Consider the following 25,523-nt stretch of genomic DNA (forward strand, 5'->3'; position numbering starts at 1 on the left):
GTTTCTGCGCCCGGTGTCGGTTCGGCCGCTGAAGCGAAGCGAAAAGCGACGTGACGTGTTTCCGTCCGCCGCGCGCGAGAAAAAACCTCTGGTACCCAGGGTATCGACGCTGCTTCGGGTCGCGCGGGCTCATTTCCGGAAAATCGAGACTGAGATGACAGCCAATCAGGATTGATGGTACAAATTACGAATGTGTGACCGGGAAATCAAGCGGAAGCCATTTTGTTTGTGCTGTGAATCGTTGCTGTGAATCGTTGCTGTGAAGTGTCGGTAGGAGCTAGGATCTTTTCGTTGATAATTTAACATCTATGGTGACGAAATGTCTCAAAAAGGTAAGTATTCAATTTTACTTAAGCTTTTGGTTTGATCTGTCGACCTTGTTCGTATGCGTCGTGGCAACATGTTAGATGTGGTAACTTTCGTGTGGAAGTTTATTTCCAGGTCTTGGAAAATATTATTCGTTTGGCTGCAAGTTGCCTTTTGTCACAGCAAAAGTCAACAGAAAACGTAACTTCCTTCCACCAAAATCTTGAGAAAAGTTAAATCTAAATTGTCACCTGCATCATGGTTACCCCTGGCCGCGGGGTTGTCAATCGATAAAAATCGATATCGGAACAATACTCGATAAATCGATATCAATCGATAAATTGAATTTAAGTGTTATCGATGCTATTGATCAATCGAGAAAACTCGATACTCACATGCTGGTGAAGTTTCAAAGTTATCGATTTTATTGATTTCATCGGATTATCTACTTTGTTAGTTTATGCTTTTAAAAAACTGTAACGCAGCTTCTGATTGTGACTTTTTAACTGTGGATTTATTAGATGTACACTACAATAGATTTTGGAGTCACAGCTCCACTGGTCAAGTCCAGGAGTTCACTTTCAGGTGGAAAGTAAATTTATGAGAGGCTACATGTTCATGTTTTTGTGCTATTTTATTCATGATTTCTTTTCAGTACAAATCTTTCAATAACTACACCATGTCATTTCATGCTTCTTGACTGCAACATTCCTCTTCAAGTTATAGTGTTGGTTTTGAAACCAAGTTTTAACCTTGAACTAGCCGATTTTTGTTTCTCTCGATACATTGCATTTTTATCATTATTCAACTATCGTTTTTATGAAACTTAAGAAAAGTCTTAGTAAATGTTATTATAACCATTTAAAAGTTGTTATTCATCACGGTGGTTTTTGCCAGCTTGTTTATATCTTTTGTTGGTTTTGTTTGGATAAAATTTAAGATAGGCTACAGTTGTAGAATCGATAAATTCAATTTTTATCGATAAAATTGATAATGCTAAGTGAAAAATTGATATTTATCAATTACCCACAGCAAATCCTGTTATTGATTTTTATAGATTTTTTATATCATTGACTAAGTTTTATTGATTGTTATCGAATGTTATCGATTATCAATTTTATCGATTGACTACCCCATAAGGGGTTACTATAAGCTGGTTATTGGAGTTACATGTTGAGACATGATTAAATCTTGACACTTTATGTCAGGCTTTTAGCCAGGATCTGAAACGTGGGCATCCAAAATGTGCTGGGGACTGCTTAATTAAATGAACAAATTGTTTATAAAACCACCTGTCAAAAAACACAGTTTTCTGCAACAAGTGGAGTCCACTTTTTGAATGTAGACCTGGTAAAAGTTATGGCTTTGTTCATTGTAGCATCAAAGTTTGAATAGTATGAAAAGAAAACAGAAACATATGAATAAACTTGATGAATGCAAAAGCATACATAGTGATTGGTTACAGGCCAAATTTCTAAACCTTTAATTATTTTTAACAATAAGTAACACATTTGAATTTCTTATCCTTTCAGGGAATGTGTACTATTTAAAGTGCCCCTAACCCCAAATTTTGTTCTATTTATACTCAAAAAGAATACATAATTTGGTGAAGGTTTAAAAAGAATTGAATAAATCCGTCAAATCCTTGCAAAACTATGAATCTTTGAAGTTGTGATGTTCTGGTTCACAGCCATGCGACAAGAGATCTGGAACCTGATGTATTTGTGACATCAGCGGGGGAAGTTAGTTTCTTTGCTTTTGAGATGATCGTGCGATTAGCTGGGTTTCATCTGAAATTTCTGGCCTTAAAATCTCTCAGTTTCCTCCTCAGCCACCGAAATGATTTAGAATCACCAAGAAATGTCATCAGGCAAGACCAAGCAAGAGAAAGAGCTATAAACAGGGCTCAATACTAACGGTAGACAACTAGCCATGGACTAGTAGAAATGTAGTTTTGGCTAGTAGGTTTTTGATTTCCACGAGCCACTTTGGCTAGTTAACAAAATGAAATTGGCCAAACTAGTTTCTGTCTTTCTCAAGGAAAACAAACTCTTTCATTAGAAACAAGGTCAGAATTTCATTGTGGATGTACATGTACAGCTGTACCATGTTACCAGGCACGTGTTGTTCTGCGCGCATGCAAATTTAAGTTTGTTTACTTTTGGCTGTGTGGTACGTAAATAGGTAACTGAACATTTTACTACATGTATGTTGAAAGAAGTATTTGACAAACAAGACAGCATTTTCTGAAAGCACACATCAATATTCTTTTTTGTTTTGAAATTAGTAGAACAAAACTCAAATTCCTGATAAAATCATGTGCAAAATCCTGTGGAACTGTAAAGGGGTAACATTTTATTTATAGAGTAACAAGACATGGGTGATTTGTCATCATATAGGTACTGACAAACTTACCACTACAGAAATAATTAGATGAGAAAGATTTATGCCCTTTGACATTTAAATCAGCCGTTTTTAGCTGTCGAATTTCACCAATGACAGTTTGCAGTATTGTTCAAATAGTTGTTTTGCTTTTCAAACATTTCTACAGTGCCTGTCAGTCTGTGAAGAAGTCTCAACAGTTTTTACAATGATGTCTCAGGATCTCTATATTTTTCCAAGGAAGTCTCAAAGAAAAACAGAGTCTTGAAAGTCTTTTCAGGAACTGGAATTAACTTTATTGGAAATAGTTTAAGTTCAATTTAATTACCAATATTATGTATTGAACAGAGTTGCTTGTGCTTTGCTTTCAAGTCTTGCTAGTAATTCTGCTGTTTATTGGACTTACCTTGTTACATGAAACTTTGGTGACACGTTAATTTGGCGAATTTCATGTTTTCAAAAAATTGCAAATTTAAAGTGACACGAACAGTAAGTGTTGTGAACATAACACATTATGTCACTGTGGACATATAGTCCCGCCATTGCATTTTTGTTACTTTTGACCTTATTGTACCTTTGATAAAGTCGGTTTACTAAACTCGAGGACATGTTTAAGTAACATTGCCAAGGATATATATTGTGTGTTACTCAAAAACGTGAAGTTAAAGGGATTCAAAATACAAAAATTTTTGCAAAATTGCAGAATGTAAGTGTCGCAAAATATGCACATCCCCAAATCATGAAATAAATGTCGTGAAAATTTCATGTAGTAAGGTAGCCAACCTCCACGCTTGGCTAGTAAAAAAATTTTTTTGGCTAGTAACATCTAAGTTATCACTAGCCACTTGGCTAGTAAGTTGAAAAGTTAGTGTCAAGCCCTGTATAAAAAATCTCCAATACATAGCCGATAGCCAGTGGCATCGAAATATAAAAAAATAAAGTAACATTTGTGACAGCGTGAATTCAAATACCAAAAAGTATTAAACAACGGGACGCACAAAGGTCACTCTTAGCTTTTGTTCATATCCTTTCGATCTTCACTTGTTTTCTGCCGACTTTATCGAGTGTGTTAATGTGGTCCTGGAATATGTTAAACCATACTTAGCGTCAAATTCAGAACTGAGTGATAAAAATTACTCTAAATGGAATAAAGAAGTTCGCATTGAGCGACAAGACAAACAAAGAATCATAAAGCCAGCCGATTTCACTCGCTTCCCGCTTTGCTTGAGAAGCAAGTCAAAAATCATGAAACAATTTAAATTTTCAGATGAGAGTGAGTATTCCTCTGCCTGTCGATATTAACTTCCAAAAATTCAAAAATTTCAAGTTGACGATCAACCACTAAAAGTGTGAAAACCATATGTAAATAAACTCACTTCGTGGTTCCCACTTGGCCTGTTGTATTTCAATGAAATCATGAAATTGTTTCATTATTTAATCTCCGAAGAAAGATATGGTGTGCACAAATATGTACATTTAGAAGGACCCACCACATTATGGCAATTTGCAGCAACATGCCTATCAGGCATCTTAGCAAATTTTCCTGCTAAACAATCCTTCTGATCTGTAGTCTCTTTGCTCTTTCAGCATCCCTTCAAGCAAAATGGCTTCCCCGGCTGACATCACAGACCACCTCGCTCCATTCTCCTTATAACTCGGCAGTGAACCACTGTGGTGCATATTTTTGAATTTTGGAAATTCACAGAAAATCAAGGAAAAATCACACGACTATATTTTTCACCAATGTGATCATAAAAAAGGACTTTTTCTACAGCTAAGAAAAAAAAATTAGCAGTTAGGGGCACTTTAAGGGTTTGTTATGAAAGGTTCCACACAAAAAATACTGTATGTCAATTTAACTGGGTCAGTTGAGGTACACAGATGTCTTAAAGTAACAAAACTTACAAATCAGAACACAGATTAGACAATGAACATTTTTTTTCTGAAAACATGTGTGGTACACTAATCCAAGTCTATTTCAGTTAATTTTATACCAAATTACCAAACCTTGCTGATAGTGAGTCTTAAGTCTTAACCAGTACTTCATTCTTTATTCTAGTTGAAGACACATGCAGTGAGAATTCCATTGATGAAAATGTCCAGACAGAGATACTGAACATTGATCCAGAAGAAGTCAGTAAACATAAATTAACAGGCACACCAGACAGTAAGGTATTATTGTTATTAATACTAATATTTTAAAGTATATAGATCTGATAATTTGTTTGTCAACAAGAAGAACAACTAACTTGGCACTTTCGGATTTATGTTAATACTTTTGCATGAAAAGCATGGTGCAATGCAGTAAAACATTAGGTGAAAGCAGTCGTGTGAGTGATATGAAAGCTGGAATATGATATGAGTCAAAACTACTGTAACAATGTGCTTTAGAATTCCAGTACAACATGATATTTGGTTTACCATGCCCAGACATATTCTACATGTATTTAAATTTGGTCTTTCCAGAAAGTATCCATACCCAACCACGGAGGGCTTCCAATCAATCAATCAATCAATCAATCAATCAATCAATCAATCAATCAATCAATCAATCATTCAATTAATCAATTAATCAGTTTATTAAAGTCATTGCGTGGGATTGAGGTTGCCCTCAGTATCTGAGCCAGAGGCTCATGTATAAAACACATGACTAAAATAAAAGAGATAAAATTAAATAAGTAATAACAAAGTAATAAAAAAGATACATACGTGGAATTGTTAACAATTGTCATGCTATCCAACTATCCAACAAGCTCGATAATAACTATTTAGTTTTAAATATGAACACATCTAACCTAAAATTGTGACAAAAATATAAAAATTTAAGATTGACAGTAATTACATAGACAGCTTGTCCTTAAATTTAAAAGATTAATAGACTCCAAATGTTTTTTGAAATGCACTTATGTTGGGTGACTACTTAACATGTGTACTGTGGGCAACTTGTTCCATAGATGAGTAACCCTATAAGCAAAAGAGTTATGGAAGTATTGGTTGTTATAGGAGGGTTGAACAAGGGTACAACCTCCTCCCCACAAGTTATAATGTGAGACACGGAACTTAAAGAAACTAGAAATATAACTGGGCTTCCTCATTTTAACAACCCCCCTCCCCATCCCCTTGCCTTCAGAAATTCCAAAATGCTCTATCCTAAATGCCTTCAAAATTCCGAGGGAGGTTGTAGCTTAAAATAGCGTCACAGAATAATTTGAAATTTACATCATTTCCAATCTTCTTCAGGACATAAACTTATTTACCACTAACAGCAGACACCCTTGTCCTCTGAACAAGGATTCTGAAAAATTACGTGTGGGGAAAACTGCTGCTGTTCTAAGTTTATCCCAAAGACAAAAATTAGTGGGGATTGTTTGCACTTGGCTCACAGTAACCATGGATATCGGACCACAGAGTTTCCTGTTAAGACGTATAATCCACTAATGAAGACGAGCTGCATAACATTCATAATAAGTGTTGTATTATATTATTTTTGCTTCACCTATTTGTTACTGTGAAAAAATGAGGGCCCAGCCCCTCCCATGTGCATTCTCTGAGTCTGCATTTGTGCCGACATAGAGTCCCAACAACTGGTATTGCTGTAACATTCCAATAGAAAATTTTCACATACTACACTGTAAGTCACCAGGGCTAAAGAAAGTAACCAGGTGCTAACCAAAATCACCACTTCCTCCATGATTCTGGCTACTCTGCTGGGCTATTCATATCATTCTTTAAATAAACTTGACCAAATAAGGCATCTCCTCCAAATAAAGCTGCCTATGTCAGAACTTTGTGACCAACTAAGTCACTCCTATATTAACTGTTTTTATGTTTTCAGAAAAACATGACGAGCAAGTCATTATCTAAGGAAAAACTCAACCAAATTAGTACACCTTCACAACTGACACAGAGACCATCTACTGAAAGGAGCTTTGCTGGTGAGGACAAGGGAAAGGTCCTAGAAAATGCAGAAGAAAAACTAATCAGTGTCAAGGGTGCTGTTAGTTTTGATGGTTCAGAGGGAACCAAAAAACAGCTTTCAGAAACTGACATAAGTGAAAAACCAGTTGAGAAACAGCTTGACACAATCTCAAAGCCATCGAGTCCTCTTTTATTGAAGTGGAGTAATAAACCAGTGACACAAGCTAAAGGGAAAAAGAAAAAAGTGTAAGTTTTACAGAGCAATGAATTTACCAGGTTAGAGCGGTTTTCAATGTGTCAAAAGTAATCGAGCAATTACTTTGGTTTTGGTTTTGGCTTTACTGGGGTTTGAGATTGGTTGTCTAGTCTAATTGATAAGTATTTGGTTTGCTTTCAGTTTTACTACACTCAATTGAAAACCACTCTGATCCTTAGAAGATTTACAAGTACTTGTATGCACCAATCTGACCATAATTTTAAGAACATTTCTGTTTTGTGAACTTATACTTTCTATTAATGTACTTGTGTTCACTCTGTGTTTTTACCCTGGAAAATAGCCTAGCTGTTTCTAAGTTATAGCCATGCAGCAATTTTATTCCTTCACTCCTTCCTTTGTTCCTTAACTTCCTGTTTGACTTTTTCAGTGAATCTGCTGACCAGTGCAGAAGGCTTTCACAGCTGTGTGCACACTTAAGTCATACACCAAAGTCAAGTTATTTGAGAAATGTTTAGATGGGAAATAGACAGGGGAATGGAGAAGAATTTGAACGCTGCTTTTTGCAATAATTGTGGTATTAATGTGGTAATGGTCTAGACAAATATAGACTTAACACAAATGCATCAATGAAAAGAAGATAACTTAAGACATTACACTCACTCTTACCGGGAATAGATCCTACAGCCTACGAATTTCAAAGCACTAGAACCCTTTTGATTTTACCAAGTCACCATGTAGTTTAGTAAGAAACAGTTATTTATGAACTGATGCCTGGCGGGTTGATAAGTCTGCCTGGTTAAGAACTGAACAGTTGTTGAATGACCACAGCACACTCATGGGCCAGGAGTTCTGTAGTCCCTGTTATCAGCTTGGAAAGGGAAGGAAAGAAGAAACAATCACGAGGATTCTTATGACATGAGCTATTTTTAGTTATTATAGTTGATCACCCATCTGGTGAACAAGGCTTAACATTGATGATTGGACAGGATGCAGCGCTTTCTTTGTGGTATAGGGACTTCGTCGATGTTTTCCAAGTTGACACAGTATTTTATTTCTAAGATCTCTCTTAAGATAAAAAAGAAAGAAAAATACCTGAACCCAGCATTTGGAATTAAACCCAAAACTAATTGAAGACCAGTTTAGATCTCAACATCAAAGATATATTTGTATTGATGGAGTATTCAAACACTCCAGTGCCACATGAGGCAATGAACTGGCTGAGCTGAAGACGGAGAAGCTGTCAGAAAATAAGGAGAGGAAAATCACTGATAACTAGAAACAATATCAGGGACTATAAGAAAACACCTTCTTGAATTTATTTTTAACAGTAACAGACAAAACCTCATGGAACATTTTAATTTGTACATTGTGATATTTCTTTTTCATTGTACCAAGACTGGTATAGATCTTCAATGTGTTTTTAGAGTAAAGCCATTGTTGTGTATTTTGTTCTTCTATTATCTTGTAAAACAATGTAGAATACCAAAAAAACCCATGTTGAGGCAGTGCTTCTTTTTGTTGTCATTTCTTTGTGACAATTTAGGAAAAAGAAGGAAGACAAGCAGTCACGACAGACTGAGGTACCTGAGTATTTTGCAGTGCGGAGAAGTAGCCGGAAAAGCAAATCAGTTATACAGGTTTGACTTTATTTTAAACATCTTGGATTTCAGTCAGTAGATATCTAAATGCAATTAGTGTTTTCTTTTAAGTTCTTCAGATTTAAGAAGCACCAAGCACCGAAAAGCTGCAGAAATCAGGTCTTTCATACCTACCAGCAATTTCTTGCTGTTGTCTGCTAGTCTTCATCAGGCAGCAAGGTCAACTGGTTACCTGGCACCAGTAGTATCACCTCAGTCTTTGATGCAAATGTGTTGCACTGTTGCAGAAGAAGTTGCTCCCTCTGTCAGTGGTCCACTTTTGTATCATTCTCCTGTTATTGTTGCTAGCGAGTTAATGTGTGTAGTGCATGAACAATTTATTTCTACATTTGGGGTGGGCAGAGTGAAATTACTGGTGTTCACAATAAGGCCTTTCAATGACAAATGTCACACATTCTAATCCAAATATTACTTTGTACCAAGGCGATGAAAGTAATACATTCAACTATTTTCAAACACTTAGTTGTAACATAAAAAGGGAAGAATGTAGTGGTAACTGTCATTGGAGGTGGAGTGCTCAACTCTTCCTACTCACCACCTTAGCGATGTTCAGACTGTTCTGGCCAGGTGTTCTCAAGCAAGGGGTCACATAATTTATCAGAGGGGTCACCAAAAGATGGGGATGGCCTTTTTGGTACAGGAAGTGGCCATGCTGGGAGAGGATCAGAGAGGGTCTGTAGAAAGGATTCTGGCTACATTCCTCAAGGAAATTTTTAAGACTTTGATGTTTCAGAAGGAATGCTCTCTAGTTGCATAAAAGCACAAAAGTTATTTGATTATTCAAGAAATAAGTTAATAAATTCAAATTATCTAATATTAACTGATCAATTACCGTAATATATTTCAGAACGGTGCCTACGTTTGTTAGTGCACACACATTCTGCACATCTCGCAAACCATAGTTTAACCGTAATGCTTGCTCTAGGGTTGACATTAACACAATCAACTACGCTACCAAGTATGCAAGTAAAATGTGACCAAATCAAGTTTAATGAACCTGTACTAAGACTAGGAATACCAGAATAGCAGCATGTCACTAACCACTAACTAATTGTTAACAGCTTCTGGCTGAAAAACTAGCTGTTATCCGTAGAACATTATGCTGAGATCCAACTGTAGACATGTACCTGCGGATGGTGTAGTGTGCACGTGAAAAAAGTGCGAGAGACGCAAATGTTTGACTCACTGGGGTGGTGAAAAGAAAAACTGTAATGGGCACGATAAGAGCTTTCCAAAAAGATCAGAACAACTCATTTTAACTTTAAAAAAAACCATGTGGTTACCCTACATTATATGTTATGAAATGGAAGTGGCAAGCCTATTCAACACGTGATTAGTTTTTGGTTGTGAGGAAAAGTTATTTAAAGTGTATTTTAGCTGAACCAGAGGAGAGCTGTCAGGGACGCTGAAAGCACTGTTGCAATGATTTTGTCACTAAAAATGTACCGGAAATGGTTCTTATGTTACCATTTACCATGTAGGTAGAGATCTTTATAAATATGTGTGCTTTACTGCATGTAAAGGCAAATTCTACAGAAATCTGTCAAGAAATATCTTGTCCTTCTTTTACAGAAAGATGCTGACATCAGCATTTTTATTCAAGATTTAGGGCTAATTATCTCGGAAAAGCATGGCTACCCCTAGTGTTTTTTTTTTTGGATTCCAATAGCCCTTGCTAAGACCTACTTTTACCATATGGTCCTAATTTGGTGAAAAAGACATATTTGTATTTAATAGGCACCGTCCTTAAATCAATTGATCTTCAAGTAAATAATAATTGTTGCTAAGTTCTTCTACCCCATTTATCTTGTTGACTGATTTTCAAGATAAAACACTTTGGTTCTCTTTAGTACTTGTTGTTAGAAATCACATTTGTATAATTTATAAATAAGTTTTGTTTATGGTAACAATCATCCCTTTTTCTAGAGCTCTAGGATCTCTAGTACCAACTCTAGTACTAGCTACATGTAGTGTGCTCTTTATCACTGTTTTGTTTTTCCTTTGCAGAGTGAGAAACAGAAAGCTCTTGAAGAGGCTGTGTTGTCAGGCAAGGAGCAAGATCTAGAGGTTTGACTTTTACTACTATATTTGAGACCTTGGGAAAAATTGGAGAATAATAGGAAGCTTCCTTTTACAATACTGAATTATGTTACATCCTGTGACCTGTATATCACAGGTAAACTAATATCTGCTTGTTGGTGAACTCGTTTATCACAAGGAAGACTGCAAAGTAAAAGAAAGTTCAATTACTTGACAACTAAAATTTTATTGTTACCGCAGCAAATGTGTATCAGGGGTACCGGGTGAATAATATTACTTTGCACACAACCAGTGTAACTAAACATTTTACACCTAGAACTTAATCAGTTAAATACAAATAAAACACTCTCAGGTTCAAAAATAATTTACGATTACTTTACAGCCCTCCTTGATTGGTTTACTTGATCAATTACATGCAAAACCTAAACTAGCGTGAGTCAGAGAGCCGCTCTCTCTGATTTTTTTCTTTCGGAGATGGGGCAGCTGTGACTCAGGCTGAACGTAAACCAACTTTCACAAGGGTGTTTTTTTTTTTTCATTTTGATGCCAGGTTCAAGAAGTGGAAGGTAAAGGAAGAGGCGTATTTGCTAAACAGGAGTTTTCCAGAGGACAGTTTGTGTGTGAATATGCTGGTGAACTGATAAGTTATGAAGTTGCAAAGGAGCGGGAGAAGTTTTATGAAGGGAAGACGGAATTTGGATGTTACATGTATTATTTTACTTTCAAGAACAAAAAGTTGTGGTGAGTACAGCCACTAGTACTCTAAGGAGAGGAAAATATGTTTTGAGCCAGATTTAGTTACCATTGTTCATTTCCAATTAACCAGGAGGATTAAGGAAACACATTTAAAGTGGCTGACAACAGTTTCCAGCATTTTTCAACAGTTGCACGTTGACATCAATGCTCTAAATTGAGAGTGAAAGGATTATCAGATATTCCTTTTCTTTCTGCACCAAGAAGAAAGAGAAGGGATTCTGTCTCACAGGTACGCTTGACCGACCCTGAATGTAATTACCGGTATTTTTCTTTCGACTTCTAGTGTTGACGCCACAAAAGAAAGTGACAGGCTCGGCCGGCTACTGAATCACAGCAGAACTGATGCAAACTGTGCAACGAGACTGGTGTCAATAAAGGACAAACCTTACTTGATACTAGAAACAATTAGAGACGTGAAAACAGGAGAAGAACTTCTATATGACTATGGAGAACGAAGCAAGGATGTCCTTCAATATCATCAGTGGTTAAAAAGCTAGACGACATTTCTATGATTGGTCAGGCAGCTGAAGAAATGAAAGTGTTATCACCAGTCTAATCAACGCATGAACAACGAACAGAATGGAAACATCAATTCATCATTCATTATTTTAATGAGAAACCGCATTTTCTTTCTCCAGATGTTTTTCAGCAAAGGGTAGTTAATTGTCGTAGACTATCTTTACCTCTTTGCAAGATATTCTTCATTTATCTGAATTTTGCGGTGTATTGGGTTTTATTTAAGTTACTTAACGATGATTGCAACTTTTTTGTTGTTTAGTACATGTAGGTATTTTCTGAGCCTCCGAAAACTCAATCATCGTGCAAAAATTAATGAACATCCTGGATACATGTGCAATAGGCCATTTCCGAGTTACCTCTTCGTGCAAATCCTTTCGTATGGAAATAAGTTTGATTTGCATAAAAAGTGAACAATATAGATATTTTATTTTTTGGAGGTCTTTCTTATCAAGTTGTTGAGGTCTTTTGGTTTTTTGGTGGGGGATCTTTGTTTTCAAGACACCCCAAGTGAGAAGTGCGATGATGATCCGTTCCCAAATATCCCTGCGCTCCAAAGATATGCTCCGCAATCCTGCAAACGCGAAAGGAGCGCGGGTGTGTACCCGTGCCAAGAACAGAGGGCTGTCATCCGTGGTACTGATGGACACATCTAACATCAAGAGAAGGTGACAAATCTGTTTGCCAACAAACTTCCAAGGAGGCTGGAGGCTGAGGATTCAGTACTTCTTACTCTGAAAACCGTAATAGTGATACAAGCGATAGCGCAGCGTGATGTATTATCATTTTAGTTCGTTTTGGAGCCTACTTAATAACCTCTTCAAACACCTGTGAGCAACCCATGTGATATTCTTTACCGCGTGCTTCCCATTGCAATGTCGATGATTAGACCAATTAATTTCGATATATTATTAAAATTCAGCCTAAAACAAAAGAGCTCAGGACGAAGCTCTGGGGAATAACTACAGAGTTTGTGGGGTTTATTCCCCAGAGCCTCGTGCTGAGGTCTATTGTGCTGAATTTTATACTACTACATTACTTATAAAACATTTCGAACGATTTTCAAGATTTCGCACAAGAAAAGTGTTCGAAAACCTAACAAAAGTCCAGAGGGTTCGAAATACTTACAATACAGTATAAAACTTCTAAGTAGGTCCAAAGCTCTTAGTTTCCCACAGCTTCCAGGTAGAATTTGTGTTATTTTCTCGTCGATCGGTGTTTCTGTAAAATCCGAGAAAAACCTTCAGGGCTCAGTAAAACTATCATTTTCACAGATTTTATTTCAGTGTAATTCGTGTTTTGTAGGCGTAAATTTAGTTAAACAATGTTTCGGCAAAGTGCCCGAATTGTTTGTCGAAATTTGTCCGAAATGAGAGCAAAAGTGCCGAAAATTAATCGTCCGAAAAAAGTTCCCGATAATGTATTCTAATCAAACGGCTCGGAGAGCTTGTGTGAAGACTATAACCTTATCCAGAAGCATATCACCTAGAACTAGGTGATATGCTTCTGCCGTATCTCATAAGCTCAATGTACGATACATCACGATTAACACAAAATCTGCGACAAACTGGTGAAAAATAAGAGCGCTCGTCAAATGACCTCAAACAGACTCGCACCAATGGCGGATCTAGGGGAGGGGCCCGGGGAGCCCAGTCCCCCCCCCCCCCGCCTCACTTATTTTGGGTAAAAAAAGAAGAAATGACAGAAGAAAGAAAAGCCGGCAGGGCATGTAAAACAAAACCGCCCCCCCCCCACCCCCCCTTCCCTTAACTCAAGGTCTGGATCCGCCACTGGCACGTATTCGCAGGAGGTCGCAAGTTGGACTTGTGAGGAGAGAAAATCAGATCATTTAGTTTATTTTACGTATTTGCTTTTGCTGGTTAAAAAAATAGAAATCCAACGTAGATGTATTTGTTTTAGCTCGTTTTGCATTTCTAAGTTACCGGTTACTGTTACAGTTCATTAGTCATAACAAATACAGTACCCGCTGTTTTGTTGTAAAATCATAGTTGGTGTTGAAATGTGATTACAACAACAACAACAAGAAAACGGTCATTTGAGTGTCTGGGGGTATTTAGCATTGCTGTTAATTGGGGACACAACATAAAGAATTATAAATGTGAAAGTAAATAAGTAAATATGTAGAAATTGTACAACCTCGTTCCCAGGGTCTCTCATCTTACCGCCCCCTGGAGCTCCAGGGGGCGGTAAGATGAGAGACCCTGGGAACGAGGTTGGAAATTGTACAGATATTTTAAAATGTATCCTACAAATTATTATAATACAAGATTAACTACAATTTGGAATATCTGGAATTCTTCTAGAAATCAAGTCAAGCTAAACATAGTCTTTTGTTAAACTGTTATCTACCTGTATTGTTTTGAAAGTTATTAACGAGGTAAACGATCAATTTCATTATAGCCAATCAAGCATTCAGAAATGTATGATAATGTCTAGTTAAGACTTAACGTAATCTTTTAGAATTGTGTTTTGGCTTGGTAGTGCCTTGTAAAATATTGTTTGGGTTACATTCCAGACATATTCTGGTAATATTCTAATCATGTTCTGAGTATGTTTGATTAAACCCTGCTGTTGGAGCCAAGTAACTGCGTATTCTCTGTCGTCCCGTTGGATTAATATTGTTTTGCTGTAATAGATCCCAAAACCTCTAGGAGTCTGAGAAACTCCGTCGCTGCAAGCGTGTTTCCCTCTGGATTGCTGTAACAACAGGTAACAAGGAGAACAGCTAAACAGTCCCAAAAACCTGTTGTCACGTAAAAACTTTCTTTGGGTGGCCAAACGGACTCTCAAGTTTCCTCGCAAGTACATCTGAAAGTCGCAAAAAAAAAGAAGAAGAAAATTCAATGCAGACATATCCTGTATTTCCCTGGCTAATAGGTTGCTATAATAACGAATGGACCTCACTCAACCTGCGTTGACTTTGGCTGGGCCGGTGGCCAAACGATGAAAAACTTGACTTGCGTGCAAATTTTATCTCGACCAAAATGAGTGCAAGTCATTGCAAGTTCACGTAAGGCCTGGCCAAGTAGACCCAAGGTTTTCAACTTGCGTCTACTAGGGTTGGATTCATTATGCTCGACATGATTTGAGCAATATGCTTTTGAGTGTCACCATCAAAACAACAGCATTATGCCCAAAATTATGTTCGAGAAGTAGCATTATGCTCGACTGAAGGGTCTGATCGCGGTTGGGAGGGCCAAGAAGGGGGTTGAGATGAAGTGGCCGAGTGGGGAATGGTTTGTTCCCTCACCTCTCTTCTCTTCTCTTTTTTCCCGCTTTCTCTTCGCCCCATCCTCGACTGGAGAGCCTGTTCACAGGCTAGATATATAAACGTAAATCAAACGCTTGGGCTACCTGTGATCTGTCGGTTGTCAGTTTACAGTTTCGTTTGAAAACCTCAGCATCGCCACTTGACATTTGACTGATGTTAAAGAACAAACATTGAATATTTTTGAAGAAAACTGTTGTTGGAAATTCTTGATGGAAAAACTCGGTAAACATTTAATTTGCACGTACTTGGAATAAAATTTCCTCAAAGAGAACGTTTTTTCCGTTAAGTTTCGTATTTGGTGTCATTTTTAATTGGAATGGTTATCTTTATTTAGGTTCAATGTAATGACCAGGTGAATTGCTAAAATGTTTTTTTAGGGCCTGTTTACAAGGAGGGAGGGTTACCCTAACAAGCGGGTTACCCTAACACTCACAAATTTCCTCTTTTTTCTTCGTCGTGTTTACAAGGCAGCGAGGGTTACACGGGTAGGCGGGTTACCCTATCTGCGTACTAGGGTTACCCTGGCAGGCGGATTAACCTTTTCCCTTGTAAACACTCCAGGTAGGGTTAACCCGCCTACCCGGGTTAACTTTCTAATTGTTTTCAGACCTTTTGAGTGTAACTGCGCATTAAGTTGTCCCGGGTTGTAGGGTTACCCTACCTGTAAAAGTTTGCTTGTAAACCCGGGCTATCTTTTGCCCTCCAGCTAGGGTTAACTCGCTTGCTAGGGTAATCCTCCCTCCTTGTAAACAGGCCCTTACCCGACCATTTTACCTGGCATAATTTATTGTTATTGACGGTATATTGTATTCTTAATGTAAAGTTAGTACTATTTTCCTCGATGTAAAAACACTGCAAACCTTATTCCTTTAGTGAAGATTACAGCTGGACAATTTTAGCTTATACTAAATATCTCCTAGTAACACGCTAATCGAAAAAGGAAAGGTGTTATTCGCGGAAAACTGTTTAGCAGTCGGTTTCGTTCAAAAGGACTTTGTACGTACGTTAACACGTACGTTAGCACCTATGACACCTATGTGAATTAATTCCTGTTATTGAAACTACCGATTACTTAAATATTAAAATATGGAAAAAAGCGTAACCACTAGGGCCGCCTTTCTTCTTCAATAAGTAAACGTGAGTTGTTGTTTGATAACGATTGCACAACAATTTTTATTCGAGTTTTTCTATACATTGCTGTAACGTATATTTTCATTCAATTCTGTTAGGACCATTCTTGTAATTTTTGTATTGCTCTCGTTGTTTTATTTTGGCCAGACTTTCTTGGAACCATAAAGAAATGTGAAATGAAAAAGATTTCGTCTCTGGTATTCGGTCGAAGGAAAATATGGTAAAGATTCTCGTGCGCAAGCGTAGTGCTAGGCGTGGAATGCGCAAGTCCTTACGCAAGCCTAGATGTCAGTTTGATACATGATTGACAAGTGTCGACCGGTTCGGAATAAAAGAGCGAGAGCAGAATCTTAGGTTCAGAAGTGTAAAAGTTGTAGAAGGTAACGGTGCAGCAGGAGTACTAAAGAAGGCGCTTTTAAAAGAGAAGAACGCGTGTTCGTCCACTTATAAAAGAGGTCGTTTCCACCTCCCCACCCCCGCCCCCGACAATCTTTCGTTTACACTGGTTTTGATGTACAGCTGACAATGAGATGATTTTTTCCTATGCAATTTCATTTACGGGACTAACACTTACACTGCTTACGTACAGCACTTGTATTATACTTACAAATATGCTCACACTTTACTTACTTCTTACACTACTTATACTTACCGACACTACTTACAATATGTACATTCAGAAGCATATCAGTGATATGCTTCTGGTACATTACAATACAATTACACTAATTAAACAACTGATTAAATTACAATTCGTCTACTTACAATACTCTCTTTATTGTTTGTACATTAATTCTCCGAACCATTACTAAAAATATTTATTTTTGTTACGTGCACTGGCGTACAACACTTATATTATACTTACATATATGTACTTACACTATACTTAATTCTTACACATTATTTACACTTGTTATACTTGCACTGCTTACAATACTTATATTACAATACAATTACATCCTAATTATTGAAATTGCAGTTGATCTACTTACAATGTTCTTTTTATTGTTTAATATTAATTGTTCGAGTCTCTAGCAAGAATGTTTTTGTTACTTATTGTATAAAGTATTAATTTTCTAGGATTCAATAGATTTTTAAATAAATAGATAGTGACAAAAAACAAATCAAAATACATAAGCCGCGAAGAAAATAACCTGGCGTTACAGGCGTTCATTTGCAAAAGCATGCACACGAAGGGAACGAAGTTGCGAGCGAGTATGAGAAATAAGGAGCAGGGGGAGGGGGTGGGGCAAAAAATGAATCCTTTCCTCTCCACCCCCTCCCACTTCTCCTCCTTTTATTGCTCACCCCCTTCACACTTCTCCCCATTTTTTGCTCACCCCCGGCGCGCCTGTTTGATCACTCGCTTGCTCGATATTCCCGCCAGGAAAATGGGAAGGAAACGTCTGCTACGCATGCTAAGAAGAAAAAGGACACAATAGAATACAAAAAAAAAATCCATTTGTTTTTGAATTCCTTCTCCTTATCAGAAGTGAGTGCAATGTATTGTTCTAGATTGATTTTTTCCCCGTGCTAGAGAGACAAAATCATCAAATTCGTACGTTATGGCATTTAAAGCGTTAACATGTAAAAAATATTTACCCAAAATAATGAGGTGGTCGAGGGCTAAACAGGAGGTGCGACAGCGAATAATTCTGAACAGAACCTGTAATTCTGACAGCAGCAGTTTCGTGTTACCAGAGATTGAGTACCACTCCTGGAATCTCTTGCAAAAAGAAGTTGCCTGCGTGCAGTTTATAAACAAATGCCACGTGGTCTGACACTCAGAAGAACAAAATAGACAGGAGAGCGTGGCAACTTTTTTCAATTTGTGTAATAAGCTATTCGTTGGCAAAATTCGGTGAATGATTTTTATATTATATTGAAATGATTTAATTTTTGATAACTCGATATTTTTTTGTAAAGGATAAGTTTTGCGGTCAATGTAAAACGCGGACTGCAGACTGCAAACCAGGGATAAAATGAAGACTGCAGACCAGGGGTAAAATACAGATTGCAGTCTACAGACTCAATTGCATGGCGTTTTATTTTCATTATTATCGAACGCTGACTGTAAACAGGATTATTCAGGCTAATCGCAGTGAAGTCTGCACTACGATTAGCCTGAATAGCGCTCCGGTTAGCCTGGATATCATTCAGGTTAGCCTAGACAACGTTCTGGTTAGCCCCAGGGGGCTCCCATATAAAAGGGACGGGGGTGCTCGGGAATGACGATGAGTGTACCACGTGGCCATTTCAAATTTTGATGTTGTTATTCAAAATGTATTCTGAAATTCGCCTGAATTCACTTTTGCCTTCTGTTATAATATTGCCTCGATTCCGTGTTGACTTTCTGTCTTTTGCATTCTGCAATTATCTTGCCTCGATTCCATATTTATGTTCTGTCTTTTGCATTCTGCGATTATCTTGCCTCGATTCCGTGTTGGCTTTCTGTCTTTTGCCTTCTGTAATTATCTTGCCTCGATTCCATGCTTATTTTCTGGGTTTTGGATCAGTGTACCAGGTGGCCATTGCAATATATTCTATGTCCAAATTGGCCGGTTATATGCTGAAATTCTAATTTATTAATTGTTATTTTGTAGTCATGAAGTTCGATATTTTTGCCCGTATTTTGAGTTTCTTCGGATCGTCTTGCCTATCAAGCAATGATGTTATTACATCATTATCGTGATTGCTTCGTCTTCTTATCTTACTGTTATCTTTTTCTGTTATTTCTTATTCCGTACTAGTGACTCCCTTAGGTAAAGTCCCGTGATTTTATTTATTCCTTTTTTTTTCTTTATATTGTACTTGTAATTGGTGGGTGAATAGATTGTTACTACTCGACGGTGGTTTGTTTTCGGTCCTCTTCATCTTGATTTCGTATTTTTCAATCCTCATTTTGCAAGTATGTTGCCTCGATCCCAGTGCAAAGTGGGGACGAGGTTGCTCGAGAGGAGACTGAACCTGAGATCACGTGCTCATAAATAGGGCGGGCATTTTTGAAAAGAAAATTGGCCCAAAATGAATCTAGACGAAATCGTTGAAGAGGAGTTCATACGAGACCTCGTTAAAAGGAAGTTATCCTACCAAGCTATAAGTGAAAGACTTCAAGCACTCTATCCTGGTAGGTTTAGCGTGTTTAGCTGGAGTTTTTAACGCCGGTTTATTCAGGTCTTGATTTATCAGTTTGAACCAATTAAACGTGTAATGTTATGTTTATGTCAGCTCTTTGTTTTGATTGATAGAAGCACGGGGACTTAGTTCAAGAAGTATCAGAAGATACTGTAAGAAGAGAAACATAAATGTTTCAGCTTTACGCTGGGTTTCAGAGGAATGTCTGGAGGAAATGGTCGTAAGAAACATCGAACAGGTACCCGTATATTTACGTACTTATTCGGTTTACTATGCTTTAACCCAACAACAAAGATTAACACGGACCTCATGTGATTTGCGCTACGAATTTGTCTTACTTCTTCCCCGTACATTAGCTATGTTATCCCTCATCCCCTCCCCATCTTCCCTCCCCACTCACACCCCTCATGCCCTTAACTTGCTTTAGCCCTCACCCCCTACCCTTCACAACTTATCCCAAATAGTGTGTATTTCGATCCACAGTATGGACACACATATGGGCGACGCATGATGCAGGGCACCCTTCGATATCAGCTGGAACAAGGTTCACGCGGTCGTGAAATCAGTCAGCGGCGAATATCAAGTATGCTGAGAATAGTTGCTCCCAGCGCCCACAACGAAAGGGCACATGACCTACTAGATAGAACAAATCCAGTTCCATACTATGCACCATATTTTGGCTATAAGTTGCATATGGACCAAAATGAGAAGTTAGCCCAAGAGTTTGGGGTCACCCACGTCCATGCTCTGGATGGCTGTAGTAGGATGGTCCTTGGATTTATTACAATACCTAAAAAGAACCCTGTGCTTATCTACCAATATCTATTTCGGTAGGTGCTCCTTTTAGACCTTCTTCAGATCAAAACATGTCCTAAAGATTAACTTATCAGATCTGAATTATTTTCACCAACAATTTTATGATCCAATCTCTCAAAAACTAAAAACAATTCAAAATTATAGCTCTCCCTATCATTGGATTGTACCCTCCCCTTCTGCATCTGGAAGATATACATGTATGAATTTTACATCTCTTTGTATAAATCCAAAAATAATTATGAGGTATCCAAAAAGTAAACCCAACATTAAAAAGACTTCTTCATGATCAGGTAGTCTTGCAGTACTTCATAAGTGACTGGGCCTGGGTTATAATTTATTGGAGAGATCTTTCATTTTCTTTCAAAGCTTTTTAAAAGCTCATGCTGGATTGGTTGGTAACTCAACTGGGGGTGATATTGTTTCGCATGATTTCAAACCTTTTCCTTTTAACAATCCTCCTTGCTGACTAGTTTTCATTTTATCTAATACAGGCCTCTTCTGCTTCAGTTTGGGTTATTTGATCAGGTGCGTGTTGATCATGGCACAGAGTTCTGTCTCTGCATCTTTGTACAGGAGCTACTCAAGAATAGACGTCATGATAACAGCAGGGCCCCTTGGAGGCAAACAACATCCACCAAGAATTACAGGGCAGAGAGGCTTTGGCCAGAGGAAAATTCCAGAGCAAACTATCCGCTTAAAAAGGCACTCTGCATTATAAAAGAGCAAGAGATCTTCAACATGGAAGATCCTATGGTTAGTTTTGCTGTATCCTGGCTGACCATAAATGTCAGCAAAGTGGGATCTGAAAACTTTGTTCATTCTTGGAACCATCACCGAATTCCAGGTGAGTGGTGGTATTTCATGTCAGAAAGTCATGCACTTTGAACTTCACTGAAACCACAAGTAACCATAACAATACAGCATTGTTATCTACAGAAGTATTTGGCTCAAAATGTGTTTCAAACAAATAAGCAGCTAGAGTGAAAGGGTACATTATAGCCACATTATGCGTTGTGGCTCGAGCATCAATGTGGAATGTAGCAATTCATTGGTATATTCTGAATGTATTTAATGGCTTACACACTAGAAAACATTTCCTTCTCATTTACAGGACCCAAAGGATGTATACCCATTGAGAAAATGAGAGGGACAAATCAGGCTGTGCCATTGGAACCACATTTGATTCCTACAACTCCAGAGGCTGTACGAATGTATGAAGAACGAGGCGGAAGGCTGAATACTGACCCCAGCATTGGTTATGATCCAATCGCATGCTATGATCACCTTCAAGAGTCAAGGGAGCATTTATTTCTTTCTCGAAACTCCTCTTTTGCAAGCATATTTTGTGATGTTGTTCATGACAGGATTGACACATTTGTTACTGCAATTAAAAGTTTTATTGAAATAACAGAATTCCTTGCCCAAACAGAGGCCACTTCATAACTGGAGAACTAAAACATTAACTACAAGTTGAACTGCAATCAAAAAGAAAATATAAACTTTTTTCCATAAAGTAAGAGTAACTGATAATTAGTAATTTCAGTCCATGCCTGGCACACACAAGTTAATCAACAAAGGCATTATAACTCCAAATGTTGTTCCAGGCTTATCTGCATATCCTAATGAAATATCAACAAACTATTATAAGCTATCAGTAACAGATGTATAGAAATTAAAGAATTTCATTGTCCACATCTTCCTCATCCTGCACATCAATCTTTGCTTCCCGTAAGGCTGAAGTAACAGAAAAGTCAGGAATCCCTAAGATTCCAGCTAGTCCACTGACTTTCAGTGGCTTCCTCAGTTGTGGATCAGGCAGGCTAACCCTGCACAGAGGGCAATCCTCTATTTTGGATGCACATAAAAAACAGCCTATTAGCTGGCCACAGCCAGTCACACAAAAATACATTACTGCAGCACTGGTTTGTTGGCAGATGACACAGGTAAACACCTGCTTAAGCTTTTTAACTTCCTTGTTTGATTCTATATTATCTTTAATTTCAAGGAACATACTCTTTATCTCAGACATGTCTCCTGTTTGAGCCTATGGAGGTTAAAAAGAATAAAAAGATGCATCTTAGAGAATTAGTTTGGATTTTTAATATTTTTGCACTGAATTTTAGAAATTATATTAGGCTTCAAATAGAAATAAAACGATTTCAGAAGCTGCCATTTTAATCACATTTCTCTCGATTTTTCTTAATTGTATTTCTAATTCATGTGCTCAAGAGTTGGAGATGTGGTCGTGTGACCTAAAGAAATCCTGAAAAGTATGTTTGAATTTTTTTTTTTACCAATGACTATTTTTATTAAACTCAGAATATTATAAAGATACACCTAGATGTATGATTCCTTGAAGAATACTTACAGAGTTCTGTGAGAAGAAATGATGTTGTTCTTCAGGAACTGTTCCCTGCCTTGCTTCATCTTCCTCCCCCTCATCAAGAGTGTAAAGACCAGTGTTAAGAGCTTGCCAGACTCCTGGTTTCCACTTTTTGAATGTATGCTGTGATATCACACAAAATGTTCGCTGAGATGTCCAAAACTGTTCTTCTGCATAGGTGAGAAAAACTTTTCAGAGTATGCAACTTTTTGCACCAAAATTAAAATAGCTATTGACAAATAAACACGGTCACACCAATTCTTTATGTAAATAGTTAGCAATGCAGCTTGATAAGGTTTTGGCAAGGAACCAATGCACATTTTCAGTAGTTGGCAGTGACATGTGGCCTGCAGAACACCTACATATGATGATGATATATGCATGATTTTTTGAGCAATAAAGAGCAGTACTAGCAGACCTGGGTGAAAGGGGATACTACTACTACTACACCACCACCACCAACAACACCATCACCACCAAAGACAGGGAGAGAAGCACCAAAAAATAATGTCAAGAAGCAGGAATCATGGGTCGAGGGAGTGAGTTCAAACTGCCCTGTCATTTCTTTTCCTGTCATTAGAGAGCCATAGAGAAAAACTCAAGCCACAGCATTGCCCCAAACACTGACAGCTTTTTCTCACTTTGTTAAATAGTGAAATACAGTTTTAGTTTAAATTAGTTCCTGTCCGTGAAAGGAAACTTTATTTTTCTACCTACAATACCCTGGTTCACTGGCAAGAACAAAACCAAAACTCCCTTCAGTGTCATTGCACCACAAGATAAGTCCATTGTGACTGTAAGGGTGCAAATGAAACAAAACTGAAGAACTTACTTCTTGTCTCAGAGGAATCCATGATAGGTTGCCCCCTTGCATCCACCACTACCAGTCTTACCACCTCTCCTTGATCCCGCAGCTCTTGTTCCACAGCGCTACAGATGATTGGTACAGACAACTGACCAAACTTCTCAGAGACTTCACTCAAATTGATTGAAATTGGGAAGACTGTCACCATTTGGCCCTCATCATCAACAGATGAAAAAGTGAAGTCCTTCACAAGGCTCGCTGTTTTCTTTTTCTTGTTCTTGATAAAAGCAAGACCCGGTGCTGGTCTTTTCCCAAAGCCAGCACCCATCCCTGATGGTCCTGCAGGAACAAATTTACTTCCGCTTGGGGTTGGTTTGCGAGGGAATGAGGGAGTGCTGTAGCTAGCAATAACAAAAGACAACAGTCAGACATATGTAATATACACAACTTTATTTCGACTCAGATTTAAGAGTAGCACATGAACATTATATCGTCGAGAAAATAAATGAATAAATAAATGAATGAAATACACAAAAGTACATTGATGATGTCTGTGAATTATGTGAATAAGTAAACTAAGAAACAACACTGGATGATATTATATCAGAAATTAGAGATAAATAAATATTACTCTTTAAAAAAAAGATAAACATGTAGCTGTTAGCTGTCCTTGATTGAGCAGTTAACATGTTCTACAATTTCGGAGCAGAAAATTTAAAGGAATGTTTTTCATAAAATGTCAAACGCCCGTACTTGATTACCTAGCGCATAAAGGTCGAGAAGAAAGCTCGAGAGGAAGGGATAATGAACGATACGGAAACAAAATTACTTAATACGTACCGAAAGCCAAAGGTAGAGGGCGCAAATTCTTCCTCGTCTTGATATTCTTCAGCACTAAATGCGATGACAGTGGCATTCGTTATCCCATTCCCATACTTCCCATTTGACGAAGGCCATATATTCTCAATTTTGCCATTTCTACTCACTTTTAAGTGTAAACCGTTCTCGTGGACATTAAGAAATCGAGCTATCGTTGATTTGTAAAGGCTTGACGCCGTTAAACCGACTGTTTTTCCTTCGAAATCCAGCGAGACAAGATCCGCCATGCTGTTTAACCCGCCTTTTTAGTCACGTGACATTTTCCCGCCAAAAGAGTATGCGAGGTTGAAAAAATAACCAAGCTGGGTATGGAATTGAGGCAACAGAAGGCAGAATACGAACAACGGAATTGAATTCTTAATTAGGTAAATAAAATAGACATGGAATTGAGGTAACATAATTACAGAAAACAGAATACCAAAAACGGAATTAGGTAAACAAATTAGACCTGGAATCGAGGCAACAAAATTACAGAAGTCCAGAATAGTCTACCAAAACGGAAAATTAGACATGGAATCGAGGCAACATAATTACAGAAGGCGGAATATGGAAAACGGAATGGACATGGAATCAGGGCAACATAATTACAGAAGGCAGAGTACGAATAACGGAATACTGCCGTTAGATACACAAATTAGACGTGAATGGAGTTGAGGCAACACAATTACACAGTGCAAACTTCACGGATGGTACAAAAGCAATGAAATCTAAACAATATTGTTTTTAGAAATCAGAAATGGCCAAATGTAACGATTGTGCAATATGAAATCGAAGAAGGAAACGTATACTAAGAATGAAGGCGTCAAATATCCGCATGGCATCATATAACTGAAGGAACTTAATTGCAAAAATAGAAAAAAAAAAAGGAAATCTGTGATGGCCATTACCGAATAAAGACAACAGTCTGCCCATCGCAACAAAGTGATAACAACTTTAAGAATGTCAATAAATATAATAAGAAATTAAAAGGGATAAATGAGGACGAAATATTTAAATCGATAAATGGCCATGTGTGACACTTATTAATGACCTGAAATTCTTTTCACCCCTGGAAGAGGTACCAATTCTAAACAGTTGTAAAACAACACATTATCTCGTGTCATATTTTTTGGGCTCAATACCCTAAAAGGTACCACAAAAGCTTCCACTGTGGACCTTTTGAGGCTCCTAAGAGGTACCAAAACCGCCCTTTTTAAGCCCTAACATGTACGGCGAGCACCCCCGTCCTATTTATATGGGATTTTCCCCAGGCGGTTAGCCTGTTTACGCCGGTTAACTCTTAATGTGGT

The 25,523-nt window shown here is 37.8% G+C and overlaps 4 protein-coding genes across 5 annotated transcripts; 2 read left to right on the plus strand and 2 right to left on the minus strand.

Moving 5' to 3' along the window:
- The first annotated feature begins 171 nt into the window (after positions 1-171).
- On the plus strand, positions 172-12,232 carry LOC110054685 (histone-lysine N-methyltransferase set-1-like). Of its 2 annotated transcripts, XM_020761040.2 has the most exons (8): positions 172-332; positions 828-891; positions 4,748-4,860; positions 6,524-6,852; positions 8,367-8,460; positions 10,489-10,548; positions 11,072-11,262; positions 11,561-12,232. In XM_020761040.2, exons 1-8 carry the CDS (start codon positions 309-311, stop codon positions 11,772-11,774), a joined length of 1,089 nt encoding a protein of 362 aa, XP_020616699.1. In that variant the 5' UTR covers positions 172-308; the 3' UTR covers positions 11,775-12,232. The 2 variants fall into 2 exon arrangements, with proteins under 2 accessions (XP_020616699.1, XP_020616700.1); XM_020761041.2 differs by lacking the exon at positions 828-891.
- A 6,886-nt stretch (positions 12,233-19,118) lies between these two features.
- LOC149097337 (uncharacterized) lies at positions 19,119-21,861 on the plus strand. The gene is made up of 5 exons (XM_089279578.1): positions 19,119-19,343; positions 19,465-19,589; positions 19,835-20,181; positions 20,659-21,011; positions 21,279-21,861. Exons 1-5 carry the CDS (start codon positions 19,241-19,243, stop codon positions 21,608-21,610), a joined length of 1,260 nt encoding a protein of 419 aa, XP_089135704.1. The 5' UTR covers positions 19,119-19,240; the 3' UTR covers positions 21,611-21,861.
- Positions 21,542-23,127, minus strand: LOC149097338 (uncharacterized). The gene is made up of 3 exons (XM_089279771.1): positions 23,001-23,127; positions 22,536-22,720; positions 21,542-22,211 (listed from the first exon to the last, which is right to left on the minus strand). The coding sequence occupies exons 1-3, from the start codon at positions 23,125-23,127 to the stop codon at positions 21,840-21,842; spliced, it is 684 nt and encodes a 227-aa protein (XP_089135897.1). The 3' UTR covers positions 21,542-21,839.
- LOC149097339 (uncharacterized) lies at positions 22,849-24,461 on the minus strand. The gene is made up of 2 exons (XM_089279772.1): positions 24,196-24,461; positions 22,849-23,756 (listed from the first exon to the last, which is right to left on the minus strand). Exons 1-2 carry the CDS (start codon positions 24,459-24,461, stop codon positions 23,315-23,317), a joined length of 708 nt encoding a protein of 235 aa, XP_089135898.1. The 3' UTR covers positions 22,849-23,314.
- Positions 24,462-25,523: the final 1,062 nt, after the last annotated feature.

The sequence above is a fragment of the Orbicella faveolata genome, unplaced genomic scaffold, assembly GCF_042242905.1.
Source record: "Orbicella faveolata isolate gen_17 unplaced genomic scaffold, um_ofav_v1 contig_47, whole genome shotgun sequence".
Lineage (NCBI taxonomy): Eukaryota > Metazoa > Cnidaria > Anthozoa > Scleractinia > Merulinidae > Orbicella > Orbicella faveolata.